Source organism: Culex pipiens, chromosome 2 (genome assembly GCF_016801865.2).
Source record: "Culex pipiens pallens isolate TS chromosome 2, TS_CPP_V2, whole genome shotgun sequence".
Classification (NCBI taxonomy): Eukaryota; Metazoa; Arthropoda; class Insecta; order Diptera; family Culicidae; genus Culex; species Culex pipiens.
Window position 1 is genome coordinate 140863641 of NC_068938.1, and position 16610 is coordinate 140880250.

The 16610-nt window shown below is 36.3% G+C and overlaps 1 protein-coding gene across 1 annotated transcript; it reads right to left on the reverse strand.

Moving 5' to 3' along the window:
- Nucleotides 1–8264: 8264 nt before the first annotated feature.
- On the reverse strand, nt 8265–14702 carry LOC120415251 (leucine-rich repeat neuronal protein 2-like). The gene is made up of 2 exons (XM_039576717.2): nt 13873–14702; nt 8265–9713 (listed from the first exon to the last, which is right to left on the reverse strand). Exons 1-2 carry the CDS (start codon nt 13978–13980, stop codon nt 8352–8354), a joined length of 1470 nt encoding a protein of 489 aa, XP_039432651.1. The 5' UTR covers nt 13981–14702; the 3' UTR covers nt 8265–8351.
- Nucleotides 14703–16610: the final 1908 nt, after the last annotated feature.

Sequence of the window (16610 nt, forward strand, 5' to 3'; positions counted from 1 at the left end):
TGTCGTATCGATTTCATCGAAACTTCGTCGTAAACTTAAAGCCCATCAAACACCACACCACCACCACATGCGTTTCAACGACTATTCACATCTCTGCTTCTTCACCTTCCTCACAAAGTTGAACCTTTTTTCCGACAATTTTCCCCACACTATGGAGAGAGAGAAAGAGAGCTCGCAAAACCCACAGCGGAAATCCTTTTAGAAATCCAATTTGATTTATTGACAGCGGGTATCCCTTTCATTTTCCCTCCAAAGATTTTCCAGCTTCCAACTTCGTCTTCTTGTTATTCTTCCTCCCAGCTTTGGTGATGCTCCGTCAATCGGTTCCCTTAAGCCACGCGCACATCTGAATAGCCACCACCAGCAACTTCAATGGAAACCTTTTTCGGGGGAGGGAAAAATAGGAAAAAGTGCGGTGCGGGGGAAAATCCTTTTCGTCAACCAACCAACCAATCATCTCGGCTCAGTAGCTTTGGCCGCACGTGATTGCGATACGCACACACTTACAAGCACACATACAATGGCTGGTACAAAGCTCCGTAACAACAATCGGTATTGGTACTTGGCGTTGGATGGCCAAAAGCTTGTAGGGGAAAACCAACTATTGTGGGGTTAACAGCACTTTTAAATAGAATTTCAACATTTTTAAAGCATTTCATCAGTAAAAAAAAGAAACATGAATAACAAGCTAGGCGAACAAGTGGTTCTCCCCTAAACACCTCAAAGTGAAACCATGCACTGGGCGAAAGTGGGAAGTGGGCATAATCTCAAATATTTTCCGAAGGAATTGAATAACAGGGCTACGGGAAAAGCCTCTTTCATTGTGCTGGTGTACTTACCTTTTCCTCTGCTTCACCTGAGTGACGAAAGTCAGTGCGGGTGAAACGCTGCCTGGCTCAAAAAAGAGCTTTGCTTGACGGACTTCACAGAATGCATGGAATTTTCCCATTTTGTTTTTATTTCCCTCCGCCTTTGAACAACATTCCAGGGTGGTTAAAAAGTTCGATTACTTTAAGTGTGGGTTTGGGTAGTGGAAATGTTTGCATGTGTGCAATTCTCTACGAAATTAGCCGATTTCGACCATTTTTATTTTTTGTATTTTTTGATTAGGCTCAAACTGATTGCATCATAAGTGCGCTGACCACGAGGACGCGCTGTCTTGTTTTTGCATGCATATTTTCATTTCTTTTGTGTCGCTGTTTGTGTGCATGGGGTGATTGGTTATTATAATTGAATAATGACATCATAAGTGCAGTGCTTCTGGGAACGCGCAGTCCTGTTTTTTTGCGATAATTTTCGTCGTAAATGATCGTAAAAATTTATTCCAACTGGCAGTTTTAGTATTAACTCATCAAACTATCGATTTTATGAAGAGTAAAGCGTCATTATTTACTATTTTTGAAATTTGCTCGCGTTATCTAAATTGTAAAAACAGTAAAAATATACTGATAAGTCCAGCCCATAGCAATACTGCTCGGCTGGCACGCGTTCGATAAAAAAACTTTTTAAATAATCAATTATCTATCTTTCCGCAGTCGGCTGCCTAAGATATAAAATTTTCAACCGATAAACAAAATGCTCATGGTCACATCACTGCCACTCGTGAATCCTGACCTCATACCCATCTACTAACCCCCTCAAAGCTCATGTGATACTTTGTCGGAGAAGCAGTCGATTGGGCGGTCTCTATCACTCAAGTATCGGACTAACATTCCCATCCACTTCCCCGTGACCCTACCACTGGTCGTGGCCGGCGCCGGTATTGATCAGCATGATAGGGGCCTTTGAGAAGTTGCGAAGCGAGGAAAGATAGCTCCCACTTATCTTCCACGGCTCGTGGATGTAACTTCTGGAGGTCCTGGTCAATAACGGAGTAGCAACTGCGGGTGGGCACCTATGCTTATGCTTATGCTTATGCTTTTTTGATTAGGCTCAAACTGATCATGGTGAGGTAAGCCTTCACTATGACCAAAGAAGCCATTTTGTGTCATTGGTTCACCCATACAAATTTCCATAAAATTGTGGCAGCTGTTCATACACACATACATATTTTTTTGTAAAATCGAATTTGCCATCGAAAAGTACTTTTAATTTTGTTTGATTAAGTTAAATTTTGTCCGAAAATTTCCGTTTTTTTTTTGTATTTTTTAAAATAGTGTCCACGATTGTCCATTCCTGAAAATATCTTTTTTCAAAATTCAGCAAATTTGCTATAAAATTTTCAAACATACATTGAAGATTGGCTGCTGAGATACAGCGGCTTAGAGTAAAAGAAACAGGAAAATTGAAGTTTTTTAAGTCTCACCCAAACAAGCTTCCAATTTCTAATGACGATATCTCAGCAACTAATGGTCCGATTTTCAATGTTAAAAAAAGAATCATTCTTGAAATTTTTCGATCTTCCCGATTTTTTTTAGAATCAAGATTAGCATTTCAAATAGGCAAAACATTCCCTTTTGAAATGTTAGTCTTGATTTTTTTAATATTGTTTTCTAAAAAATCAGAAAATTTCACGAATGTTTCATTTCGACGTCGTCGTGCTATCTTGTCGCACCCGCCATTTTGACGTTCCGAGAAAAACGCGTTTTAATGTTTGACCTTGAATATTCAAAAACGAGAGCACGCAATGTAAACAATAACAAACACGTTTTGTTTGGCTCACCATTCTGTGCATTGTCCCAAAGTTTGGTTGAAGTTGGTTGCTGGAGTCCCGAGTTATAATTACAAATGTTTACGGTAGTCTAGCTTGTACGTGCGACAAACGCATCCTGACTTTCCTGGCCTGAAATCCCTTTGGCCTTTTGTCGCACTTGCATCAATTTTCATGGAGTGACAAGATAGCACGACAAGATTGAAACTACTTTCATATGTAAAGTTTGGAGTTTTTTCGGTTTTTGTTGAATATCTCAGGATTGAAATCGAATTTTGGGGATCTGTGAAGGTCAAAAGGTGAGGCATTGTGAGCTGCATAAAATGGCGTTCTTAACTCAATTTGGCCCAAAATGCACGTACGACAAGTTAGCACGATGGCGACGATTTTTTTAAATTGAAAATCGGACCATTAGTTGCTGCGATTTCAATCTTCAATGTATGTGAGACAATTTTAAAGCAAATTTTCTGAACTTTTCAAAAACAAATATTTTTAGGAATGGACAATCATGGACACAAAATTATTTCTTTGGTCATAAGGAAAGCCCCCACAAAATTTGTGCAAAATCAAAAAATAAAGTAAAACCCATTTCCGAGTTTGGCGGAGAATTGCTCATGTGTGTATGAATATTCTTGTTTCTAATGAATAGTTTGTTTTGGAGTTAAATATCTTGGGAAATATCTTAATCTGAACTAACATTTCATGGGAAAAAGGTCGAATCCCAAAAGGTCGAATGGACAAAAAGTCGAATGTGGACAAATGGTGCTAATGACAAAAATTAAACTAGATTTCTACAGATTGTTGTGAACTTTCTAACAAAAAAAAATACGTGTGTTTAAACTTGGCAGTAATAGTCATACTTCTAAAACAGTTTTGTAAAATTCATTTTCTTACAAACACATCAGATTTGTTGCTGGAAGTTCTTTCAAATAAGGAGCATAACTTCCTAACTTTTTCAAAGAGTTTTTCCATCCCATAAAAAATATGTTTTGTAATTATATTGTGAGTTATACCATTCTTTTTCACTCAAAAAAATATCTTTTTGATTTAGAAGGTCAACACACGGTCATTTATATTTATCGACTCAGAATCAAATTCTGATCAAATGTGATGAGAGCAATTCTCTACGAAATCGGTATTTTTTCTTAAATTTTAATTTTTGTATTTTTAATCCGACTGAAACTTGTTTGGTGTTTTCGGTATGCCCAAAGAAGCCATTTTGCATCATTAGTTTGTCCATATAATTTTCCATACAAATGATGTATGAAAATTCAAAAATCTGTATCTTTTGAAGGATTTTTTTGATCGATTTGGTGTCTTCGGCAAAGTTATAGGTATGGATATGGACAACACTGAAAAAGAATGATACAAAAAATGGTAAAAAAACTATTTTTATTTATTAATTTTTTTTTTTAATTGTTTTAGAGGACATCAAATGCCACCTTTTCAGAAATTTCCAGATTGTGCAAAAAATCTTTGAGTGAGTTATAAATTTTTGAATCAATACTATTTTTTTCAAAAAATCGAAAAATTGGTCGCAAAAAATTTTCAACTTCATTTTTCGATGTAAAATCAAATTTGCAATCGAAAAGTACTTCAGTGAAATTTTGATAAAGTGCACCGTTTTCAATATAAATCTATTTTAGGTGACTTTTTTTGAAAATAGTCGCAATTTTTCATTTTTTTAAATGAGTGCACAAGTTTGCTAACCTTTGAAAAAAAATATTTTTGAAAAGCTGAGAAAATTCTCTATATTTTGCATTTTTGAACTTTGTTGATACGACCCTTAGTTTCTGAAATATTGCCATGCAAATTTTTAAAAACAGAAAAATTGATGTTTTCTAAGTCTCACCCAAACAACACATCATTTTCTAATGTCGATATCTCAGCAACTAATGGTCAAATTTTCAATGTTAGAACATGAAATATTCGTGAAATTTTCCGATCTTTTTGAAAAAAATAGACATAAGGGGTTTGCTTATAAACATCACGAGTTATCGCGATTTTACGAAAAAAAGTTTTGAAAAAGTTACTTTTTGCGTTTTTCTTCGTTTCGTCGTCCGTGTCTGTCGCGGGTGACTATGAACGGCCATGATCGATGACGACCAACTTTTTCAAAACTTTTTTTCGTAAAATCGCGATAACTCGTGATGTTTATAAGCAAACCCCTTATGTCTATACATCAAAATTTTTGTAATTGTCTGCTCTACAACTTTGTAGAAAATTGTTACACTCTAAAAAATAACCCTGAAAGTTAGAAAAAACACGAAATTTTAAAATGAAAAATTTTGTTCTAAATGAAAAAATGACCCTTCTGGGTCAATGTAGATTCGAAAAGAACATTAAATTTCCCATAAAATAACATGTTCCAAAATTTTTTACAGTCGAGTAACGCAAAATGGGAGAATTTTTAAAACTTTTTTAGTGTTTTTTTCGATGAAAAATACGTTTTTTCGGAATTCTGAGTACGCTATCAAATCGGGCGTCTAATTTTACATAAAAGTCCTTTTGACACCAAATTTCTATCTCATCACCGTTTCAGGCTGCAAATTATTGAAAAACACCTCTTTTTTCGCATGTTCAAAAATGGAAGGGGCCATACCGCCCCTCCGTCACGAGATATCAAAAAACGGACCTCGGATTCATGATCAGGGACAAAAGTTACCCCATAGGACAAAGTTTCATGCAAATCGAAGAGGGGTCGGGGCAACTGCTGTGTGAGTTGGCGGAGAATTACCCTTATAAGAGTTTTTTTTTTTTGGAAAATACTTAAATCTTCACAAACAACCGTATTCTTTTCGAAAATACTCAAATTTTCAAAATCTGCAACATAGGTTTAACACGAGTAGAAATTTCAAATGCTTTTCAATTTATTGGATTTTTTTAGTATAGAAATTTTCTAAAAATACCATATTTATTCGAAAACACTAAAATTTTCATTATGTGAAATTGTAGTATCAAACGAAGCAAAATTTCCATTCTTCATATATACATTTAAATTGTGTATGCATAATATCATACAAAATTTTGCGTCGTTCGATACCCATATTGCATATATAAAAAAAATAGTATTTTAAATAAAAAAAACGGCATATTGTGAAAATTTTAGAAATTTACCAAATTAAAATCTGGAATAAAGTGAAAAAGCATACAAAATTTTGTTTGATACTCATATTGCACATTTTGAAAAATTGAGTTTTTCGCAAAATAATCGCATTGTTTGATATCCATAATACTAATTTGAAAAATTTTAGTATTTTAGAAAAAAAATAAGGTTTTTTTACTGAAAATTTTCAATATATCCCAAAAAAACTCAAATAAAGAAAAAAAGTAAACAAATTTTCGATTCGTTTGATACCCATATTGCCAATTTTGAAAAATTGAGTATTTCGAAAAATACAGACTTTGTGAAAATTTTAGTATTTTATTAAAAAAAAGTTTGAAAAAAGTGAAAAAGCATAAAAAATTTTGCGATGCTCATATTGCACATTTTGAAAATGTGAGTATTTTCAAAAAAATACGCTAATTTGTGAAAATTTTCAATGTTTCCAAAAAAAACTCAAATAAAGTGAAAAACACGTGGAAAATTTTGCTTCGTTTGATACTCATATTGCATGTTACGGTATTTTGTACAAATTTGGCATCGTTTGATATCCATATGGCAAATTATGAAAATTTGAGTACTTTCGAAAAAAAACGTTATTTGTGAACAATTTGGAGTACATATTTAATTTTGAAACTTACTAGATTTTCAAAAAATATATTTTGAGCAAACTTTGAAAATTTAACATGGTATGGATGAATCAATCGATTTCAGAAAGATTATCATCGGCCATAAGATTAACGCCGATAGAATTATCGAAATTATCGCCCCAACGATATCGATAGAATTATCGTTATCGTTATCAAGCCTCGATTTTTTTATCATTAACATCCTTGCAGATACCTATGAATTGCAGTTTTCTGAACATCAGATATCAGGATAATTTACTAATTCAGTACCATAGATTTGTTTCAGAACATCTGAATGACCTTTAAAGTGACGACATTTTCACAATATTCCTTCTACAAGTTGTTTAGAATAGTAGCTGCATAAATCAATGATAGTCAACCAGGGCACCACTGGCATATACTGATTCATTTAATTGCCGAATATCTTAAAATTGACATAAATACAGAGCAACTAAGAGTGATGATATTTTTGATTAGTGATGATATTTTGATGGACGGCTTCACCTTTAATCCAATCAAAAGAGAAGCAACAAAATTGCATCCAAACCGAAACTTTCCCACGATCAAGTATCCGGCAAGATAACTTGAAAATCTTTAATTAGTTCAGCGTTGGGTCAATATACCTGTTGCTTTAAAGTGTTCAAAATTTAAAAATAATAGCATGCAGAGTTGGATCTATTAAGAACATGACAGAAAGTTCTAAAAAATACCTAAAAAGTACCAAGTACTCGCATGAAATGGTTCCTTAAAATCAACTGACTTCTTTAAAACTAGATATTATCCTCCAAGGCACCAAATTAAGTTGTTTCAAACTCATGTAGTAACTACAACGTCCACAGAAATCTTATCAGGCCTCTGAACCGATTTTCCAACGCAGGTACGCTTGTACAAATCCACTCGAAGATTGGTTCCCGGATCATCCAACCAACTCGGGCACCAGCCAGCAGCCACCGGAAACGGCAACATAGTCAACAGTAATTGCTTCACGTGCCGCCAGTCAAGTTTGTTTAAACTTTTCCTCCAACCCTATACCAGGAAGTACTTTTTTTCCTCCCGCGGGACTAACTTTTCGCAGAGCAAATTGCGATGCTCACACAGCCTTTTCAGCCCTTGTATGGGGGTGGAGGTGGGGGAAAATGCAAGAAAAACAGGAAAGGCCATTTTTTGTGCAGAGTCGAATCGTCGGTGAGCAGGACTCAGCGCATTTTCCCACTTCCGTGTTTAGACTATTCAGAAGTCACCACTTTTCCTCTTTTTTTCGTCCGCGGAAAGATTCTGCTTGAAGAGATTCTGCCGTGCATCAGAATGAAAAAGAGGAGGAAATAAAAAGCTGCACAGTTGTGTACAAGTGGGAATTGAGCCCCTCTTCCTTCTTGGTTCCAGTGATTTGAGTCCTTTGGGTTTAAACTTTTCAATGCCTTAATCAGAATAACTTTCCGGGAGGCCTCTTCTATTTCAATTGCGCAGGAAAAGTTTTTCTTTGCTCCGTTCGGGGCAGTGTGTACAGAGTTCCATTTTTTATCCCACTTGGGGAATGCCACTTCACGTTTGTTTGCAACTTCGCTAATAGCGTTATTGATTCTGCAAAGTCCGTTTTCCCGCGTGATACGTCAATCCATTTTTCTTATGGACTGAACAAATAGTTGAAGCGTTCGCCGGGGGTTATTATTGTGTGCACAACAATACTGCTGCTAAATGGTGGTTTGACTCCATTGAATGCATAATGCGAACGGCACTTACTTTTTCGCGGATGAGAAACTTTATTTACGAATGGTTTTATTTTGGTTCAGACTCGATTTTTCGATTGTCCAAATATGCTCCAAAAAGTGATCTGGGAAATTCAGAGGGTTAGAGAATTAAGACATTGAAACACGAAAACTCAGGATAGATCTCCACATCATACATTTACTTCAATTAAAACTACATTCGATGATTAATGCCTAACTTAACCCCTAAAACCACCCCCCTTTCAGTACAAATTCTCCGCCTGATTTGGCTCAATCGTCACCCGTGCGTACGGACTGTTCACTCCGACCTTATTCCTAAGCTGAACCTGCTGACGGCGGGGCCGTATCGCCAAGTAGATCAAATACACCGCCGCTCCCACCAGAACCACCAGCAGCACAACCAACACCACGTTGAACACGGTGTACAGCCAGGACTTTTCCTCCTTGCACTGTAGACGATCCTCGGGGATGTCCGCCAGCTTTTGACCCCGCAGGGACATCGGCTTGGTGCAGGAGGCGTGCGTCGTCACGTTTAGCGTTTTGAGCCACCGGACGTTGCAGTCACAGGTCAGCGGCGATCCGGTGAGGTCCAGGACGTTGAGCTGGTCGAAGGCTTGCAGGAGCGAGGAGTTGAGCGTTCGGATGCTCGTTCCCTTGAGGATCAGCTCCTGGAGGACGGTGTCGGTTTCGTTGAGCACTACGTTGCGTCCGAAGGCGTGCGGGTCGAAGGTGGTGAGGTTGCGAGAACCTTGCAGGTTCAGGTGGGACAGTCGGGGCAGACCGAACAGGGCGTATTCTTCGAGTTTGTAGAGGTACGGCATGTCCTCCATGGTAAGGTGCTGGAGGTGGAACAGGTGCGGCAGGAACTTGGCTGACATTGTTTTGAAGGGGTTGCCACTGATGTCAAGGTGGGTTACGGCTTTCGGGAGCTTCTGGATGCTGAGCAGCTGGTTGTAACTGAGGACGATCTGGTCGAGACCGACCCCGTTAGTCAGGTCAACGACTGTTAAGCTGCAGTTCTCCAGTTCGATGATCGAAAGTCGAGGTGTAACGCCCAACTTCAGGAAAATATCGTTCTCTGTTGCATTCAAGAACGCTCCAAGTGGGTTGTGTGACAATACCAAGTGCTCCAGGTGTTGCAACGGAGAAAACGCATTGGCCTGAATCACTGTTATTCTATTTTCAGCCAGGTTAAGCTGCCTCAGCGTTACCAATCCCGTAAATGCATCGCTGTTGATAAGCTCGATTTCGTTTTCACTCAGATCCAACTCGACCAGCCCGCTAACATTTGCAAAGTTCTTATCTTTCAGCGATGTTATCGCGTTGTTACGTAGACTTAAAAACTTCAGCTTATCGCCCGAAAAGAGCGGCACCTCGACAAACTTGTTGTACGACATGTCCGCCCGGATCGTTCCCTGGGGTAGCGTCTCCGCGCGGAAGATTGCGTTCTGCAGGTGATGGTCACGGCAGTCGATCAGTACCACCGGAATGCCCCACGGTGGGGAGCTTTCCACGTCACAGCCACAGAACTTGCCGCCAGCGTCGTCCGACGGGTCCAGCAGGGGTTTGTCGAAGTTGCACAGCTGTGTTACCAGGGCGGAGTTCTGGAAAAAATAAAAAAAATATTGATTTAGACTTCAGTTTTATTTATGATTAAAAAGAACAATTCGCTAACAAGTTGAAAAGTAACTACTCAAATCCCATTTTCGAATTGCCGACTTCTCCTTAACTTCAAATTATATATAACTTGGAATTATAAGAGAACGGCCATCTCAAATCAAAAGTACCAATCGAAGCACGGGAACTTTAAAATGGAGGTACCAATCGAGCAAAAGACAACATCTTTTGTCCGACTTTTTGTTGTCAAATTGTAAGCAAAATTGTCAAAATTTAGAGTAAAAAAGTATTACAAAATGCTTCAATCATCAAAACAGTCAGATTACCTTAAAAAAAATCAAAATTTACATTAACAACATCAACAAATTCTATCTCAGGTCTCAACAATCTAAATTTGTTAAAAACCTAAAACTGTCCGATCTGATTTAAAATGCAAAAAATGAACATTAAACAATATATTCCAAATTGTTTACATTCGATTGTTTAAGTTTTTTTAATGAAAATTTATTGTTTTAGCCATTTTTATGCTGCCTGACTTTTTTGAGAAAATTCAAATGAATGTCATAAAACTTTTTCCAAAACATTGTTCCATGGGCTGTGTTTGGCCTCTGAGTCAAAAATGAAAAAATAGTCTACATTTACACCCAACTGACGGTCGCATGATTGTGATGCATGGCGGCATGAAAGTATATCAGAATCCGCATGAAATCTGTCCTCATTAGGGTGCCCAGAAAAAATGACCCCCTGCTCCACAAGCAAAAAACGGTTTTTTGGGTTATTTTAAGCATCTGTGTAAATTTTGAGCGAAATTGGTTGAGATTAACCCATTGATACCCGACCCGAGTTGGTGAAAAAAACGTTTTTCATACAAAAATGACTTTTTTAAATCGCTAATAACTTTTCAGGGTCGAGTTTTACAGCTTTGGTATGTTCTACAAAGTTGTATATCATTAAATTTCCAATAAGAATCTCACTTTCGGGAATATTTGGATGGAAGTAGCGCACCCTGCAGACCAAACCGTAAGAAAATTGGGTTTTCCATACATTTTTTCGAATTTTCCCATACAAACTTCACCTCCGAGTATCAATGGGTAAATGTTGACCGATTTTGCTCATATTTGGCTCAGAGTCCTAAAATAGGTCAAGGAACAATATTCAGCTTGTGGAGCGAGGTTTTGAGAAAAAGTCCCATATTCTGGGCACCCTAGTCCTCATGCATTTTTTGCGAAATATAGGGTATGAAATTTTTGCCCGACAATTATCGACATTACCGACGGCTGATTAATTATATTGCAGAAAAAAAATCTTAACAGAACGAGGATTGAACCAACAACTTCTTGGTTGCTGATCTGAAACGCTACCACCGCGCCATGGACGCTAGTTGAATTGTGAGGGACAGATCACCAACATATTCTTCTCTCTAGAGTGTTGCTCGGGGACGCGCCAGCATTATATGTGTTGGTGAGAACTGCAGATCGCTGACATGTTTACTCGCGGGCAAAAATGAGCTATGAGCTTGCTGCAAAAACAGTTATAAAATGTAACATTTTCTGCAGCAAATCCACTGTTGCTGATTTTGATATATATTTTTCTTTGGGTGTACTCATAAGTAATTGAGGGTTAAATAAAAAAACTAACTTAATACACTTATGTGGTTGGTGCCTTCCTCACTCCTTGCCAGAAATGAGTCACTTTAAAAATCAAGAAATAGTTGAAATTTAGCGTCAAACATGGTAACTAACTAAAAACCAAAAGATTCAGCTTCTAAAATTCTTAAACTTACGTCTTTAAATTCTAAAAAGCACATAAATATCACTTAAATAATCAGAACTTGAGACAGGGTAGCCAGATCTTCAATGTTTTGGACTCGTTTGAAATGCCTCTCGATTACCTATCCAATGATGAGTCGCAATTTGAATCCGGACGAAGTGTTTATACAGATAAGTGAAATCCGGCTCCGAAAAAGCACATAAATGTCAACTAAATGGCCATAACTTGAGACAGTATTGCCAGATCTTCAATGTTTTGAACACTTTTGAAATTTATTTTGATTATCTATCCATCTATCGGAAACTGGATCCGGACGAATTTTTTTTTTAAATCGGTTTTTTTTTCACCAACTTTACCACAGAAGCTTAAAAAAAACATAAAAACAGTTAACTGCTTGTAGAGCAAGGGATCATTTTTTTCTGGGGCTACTAAACACATTTTTTAAATAATAATTACTTTTGTTGATCCTTCATGACATTGGAACTAAAATCAAAATGGAAGAGACCAGAATATTTTAAAGGTTTTGATTGCCTTACCAATTTATTTAATTTCTCAAAATAGTCACCTATAAATATTTATTATTTTTGTTCGTGTTTTATTTAAAAAAAAATCAAATTATTCGCTCTACAGCATTGCCTTGGCGTTCTCGGTTGCGAGATTCCTACTCGAAACTAGGTGTCCGAAGGCTTGATTGTTGAGGCAATTGCAAACCTCTTTTCTCACCTTAGTTTCCATCCACCCCGGGATTCGAACTGACGACCTTTGGATTGTTAGTCCAACTGCCTATCAGCGACTCCACCGAGACAGAACCCAGGGAGACGACTCCTACACCTGGACTGAGCTAACGACCTAACCTCTAGGTTAGACCGGGACCAACATTCCATTTGCCACCGGGACCTTCTGGGATCGAACCCAGGCCGACTGAGTGAGAGGCAACCACGCTTACCCCTACACCACGGTCCCGGCTTATTATGATAAATAAAGTCTTGTTCTCTCAGACTTCAGACTACCATTTTTTTGTATTTTTTTATTTAAATGAAAATTTTGGGATACTTTATCTATGACCAAAGAAAACATTTTGCATCAATTCGTCCATACAAGTATTCATTAGAGTGTAACAAAAATGACTTTTTGACGAGAATTCAAGGGTTTGTTCCGATGGGCGTATTAAGCCCAAATCCAAAATATGAGCTTGATTGGACGTAACAGGAACTGGCGCTTTGCATTTGAATTTTAAACGGGATTTAACCCGTAAAAAAAGATGTTTTCAAAAATGTAACTTTTTGAGGCATTTTGGCCACTGAAGCGACGAAGTTACATCCTAGTATTCATACAATTTAAGAAACCGTTAATCCAAAAATTCATAAAAAATATTAAATAATATGTATCTTTAAAACGAATTTTCTGATCGATTTGAAGTCTTCGGCAAAGTTGTAGGTAATGTTTTGACTTATTAAGAAAAAAAACACTCTAAATAAGTCTTCACTTTTTTGCAATTTTTACTGTTTGGATTTTTTTTCTAACTGGTAAGATTCGTCTTAAGATTATTAATTTTAAACCAAGTACTAGTAGTAGCCCACACAAGGTCCAACACCATTTTTGAAAAAAAAAGTTTTTCAATAGCGTTTAACAAAATAGTTCCGCTCAAAAATTTTACTTTGAATTCCGGAGTGACTTTGACAGTCTTATTTTTTTTTGTTATAATCAGATTTAAGGTGTTCACACTTTATTTTTACGTTAAATGTACCATTACTAAGGTTGCTAATATAGTTTTCAAGGAAAAATCAATGTTTATATTTAGTTAACTAAGTTTATAAGCTTTTTGACGAAATACATATAAATTGTAGGTAAAATTGTTTAGAAGTCAGAATTTTGCCTGAAATTTGTTAAAACAAGTTTTGTTTATAAAATTATCGATTTATATTGCATTTAAAACTGAATTAGAAGCAAAAATCCAAAGTTTTCACATTTTCTATGAAATTTGTTCAACTGAAAATGTCTATGAAACCATGACCATGAGAAAAACATGACACTTTAAAAATTTAAATAATGCTATTCATCAACATTTTCTTAACCATAGTTAACTTACTTTTTAAACTGTTCAAAATTTTATGAAAAGTTCTTCTTGAGGTACTTTGAACACTTCTCTACCACTGTCAGTACCGTTCCGTACGTATTTAATTTGCACTCTTCATTTTGCGGCAAAATCTCAAACCTATCAAAGTCACCCCATTTTACGGTACACACAAAGATTCATCAAAATAAAATAAAAACATAAAATTTCTAAAAAAATAGTTGTCAGACTAAAATATCATTTAAAACGTCCATCAAGAGCTAAGAATATTTAAATCTGCAATTTAGCACATAATTTCTCACCTCATCATTACCGGTACTGTCCGCTTCCTGTCCACGTACGATCTCGACGCCGGAAGCATTCAGCACGCAAATTAGAAGGCACAATTTTCCAAACATTATCACAGCCATGGTTTTGTTTGCCCACGTTGACTCCTTTCTTTCACACAAAGCTCGCGGGGGTCCCGACACTCACGAAAAAACGTCTTATCAGTTTACGGTGATCACCAGTTTAATTTTAATTAAAATTATCATTCCTCATCAAATATTTAAACACACAGCACACTTTCCTATTTTCACTCTCAAAAAACCGGAGGGGACGCCTTTATCCCTTCTCTGCTTTCAGCAGCGGATTTTCCTTTCCCGCAAATTTTCCCGATTGTGTAGAGTAAAATTTTTAATTAGTATGAATCAACCATTAATTAACTACCGTCGTCTTCTCGGGTTTCCCCGATTTTCCACAAGCGACACACAAACACACACAGTGGGTTCACAACCGTTGCTGGTTTTCCCCGTCCTCGAAGTCGTTGTTGAGATTGAAATCGTGGAAAGTGGGAAAATTCCTTTCACGCATAATTTTCCTTCTGTATGGATTATCCGAAAAAAAGGAGGGCGACTTCCGCTCCACTGCTCTCCCAACTTCCGTGTTCGGAACTAGGAAAATTGATTTCCCCCCTCCTCCTCCACCTCTTCTGAGTTTGGCTTTTCCTTTGAATCCAATCTTCAGGCTGAAGTTCCGCAAGTTGCGACCGTTGTCGTGTCGAAAATTCGAGCTTTACTGATGGTTTTTTTTTCGGGGTGGAGCACGCACGGAAATTGAATCAATCAGTCTACTACCGTTCTACTAAAATGGCAGATACTAACAAATGTACCCTAGCCCAACTGCACCTGTCTGTTATCAGTTTCGAATTTTGAGCGAAGTTGTGTAAGTGAGACAAGCGCTCAACACGCACAGGTAAGAGGCCTTCCTTAAACTACGATTCAAAAATAATAATGTATTTAAAGAATAGATCATTTTCTAACATTAACTAATGCGATAAGTATCACTTCCCTTCAAATCAATTGCGTGATTTATGAAAGACCCCCCAAAACGGGTGTTTACCTGGTGATAAGAAATGACGTCCAACACCACCACCATGGCGACGTCGAAAATGGGGAAACCGGTGAACCAGATAACAGATTGAGGGCTTTTGTTATCACCGTTTTGAAACTAGGGTGAATGAAAGAAGGGGGAATGCGTTTTGCAAAATTTCTGGAAACACGGTGAGCAATCGGTCGGTTTCGTTGGAAATTGAACTTTGATCAGATTTGAAACACTTGAACATTTTGGTAGATTGGGTCATTAAATTTTCGTGGTAGTGTAATATCATCAGGATGAAATGTGTTTAGTTGTTCCCGCATTTCAAGATTGTTGTAGTTCTTGAGAAATAAAGATTACCTACATTTTTCCAATTTTCTTAGATTAAAGATTACACATGATTTTTTAATACACATCTTAAATCTCAATCTCAATATAGGGGAACTATACCTTTTTTCAGCCTATTTCTATTATCGGCCTATCAGCACTTTGTTAATGAATTACGGCTTTCACAAAGTGTTTTTGACTGTTCCAAAGTTATAAATAGCTCGAATTAAAGTGAGCAAGCAACTCTCCATTGTTGAAATATCTGCAAATGTTGATTTAATAGCGGAAAACGGCAAAGTGATGAGAATTGGTCGAACGGCTTTGAGTAATTAAAATGGGTATATTTCCCCTACAACAATTTTTTTTAATTTGTGTATGTTGTGTTTTACAAGATAAGAAGATATGATTTTATATGGTTTTGTTTGAAGATTTGAAGATTTGAAGATTTGAAGATTTGAAGATTTGAAGATTTGAAGATTTGAAGATTTGAAGATTTGAAGATTTGAAGATTTGAAGTTTTGAAGATTTGAAGATTTGAAGATTTGAAGATTTGAAGATTTGAAGATTTGAAGATTTGAAGATTTGAAGATTTGAAGATTTGAAGATTTGAAGATTTGAAGATTTGAAGATTTGAAGATTTGAAGATTTGAAGATTTGAAGATTTGAAGATTTGAAGATTTGAAGATTTGAAGATTTGAAGATTTGAAGATTTGAAGATTTGAAGATTTGAAGATTTGAAGATTTGAAGATTTGAAGATTTGAAGATTTGAAGATTTGAAGATTTGAAGATTTGAAGATTTGAAGATTTGAAGATTTGAAGATTTGAAGATTTGAATATTTGAATATTTGAAGATTTGAAGATTTGAAGATTTGAAGATTTGAAGATTTGAAGATTTGAAGATTTGAAGATTTGAAGATTTGAAGATTTGAAGATTTGAAGATATCAAAATATCGGATAACATCGTAACAGTTCATATTTCAGACAGTTTTCTGTAAAACAATCAACATTTGATTATGGAAGTATTATTTTTTGCATTTATTTTATTTCAGATGAAACTTCAAATGTACTTTTTCGATAAAAAAAAAAAGAATCCATACAATTTTGAAAACCGTTCACAGAAATAAGCTATTAAAATATTCAATAATCTGCATCTAGAGAACCGATTTTCTGATCGATTTGTAGTCTTTGGCAAAGTTATAGTTATAGCCTAGAATTTTCAAAAAAATATGCTTTGCCCTTAAGAAACCCTTTTTTTATTGGACTTTTCACGCAAAAAAAAATAAATTGCAAAAATTATCCATTTTTAAAAATTCATATTTTTTGTCAAAAATGCCTTCTATTAAACTATGGCACAAA

Coding starts and splice junctions, on each gene's coding strand:
- LOC120415251 (XM_039576717.2), bottom strand. CDS start 13,980: ATGGCTGTGATAATGTTTGGAAAATTGTGCCTTCTAATTTGCGTGCTG. Junction 9,714..13,872: donor ACAGTACCGGTAATGATGAG/GTGAGAAATTAT, acceptor TATTTTTTCCAG/AACTCCGCCCTGGTAACACA.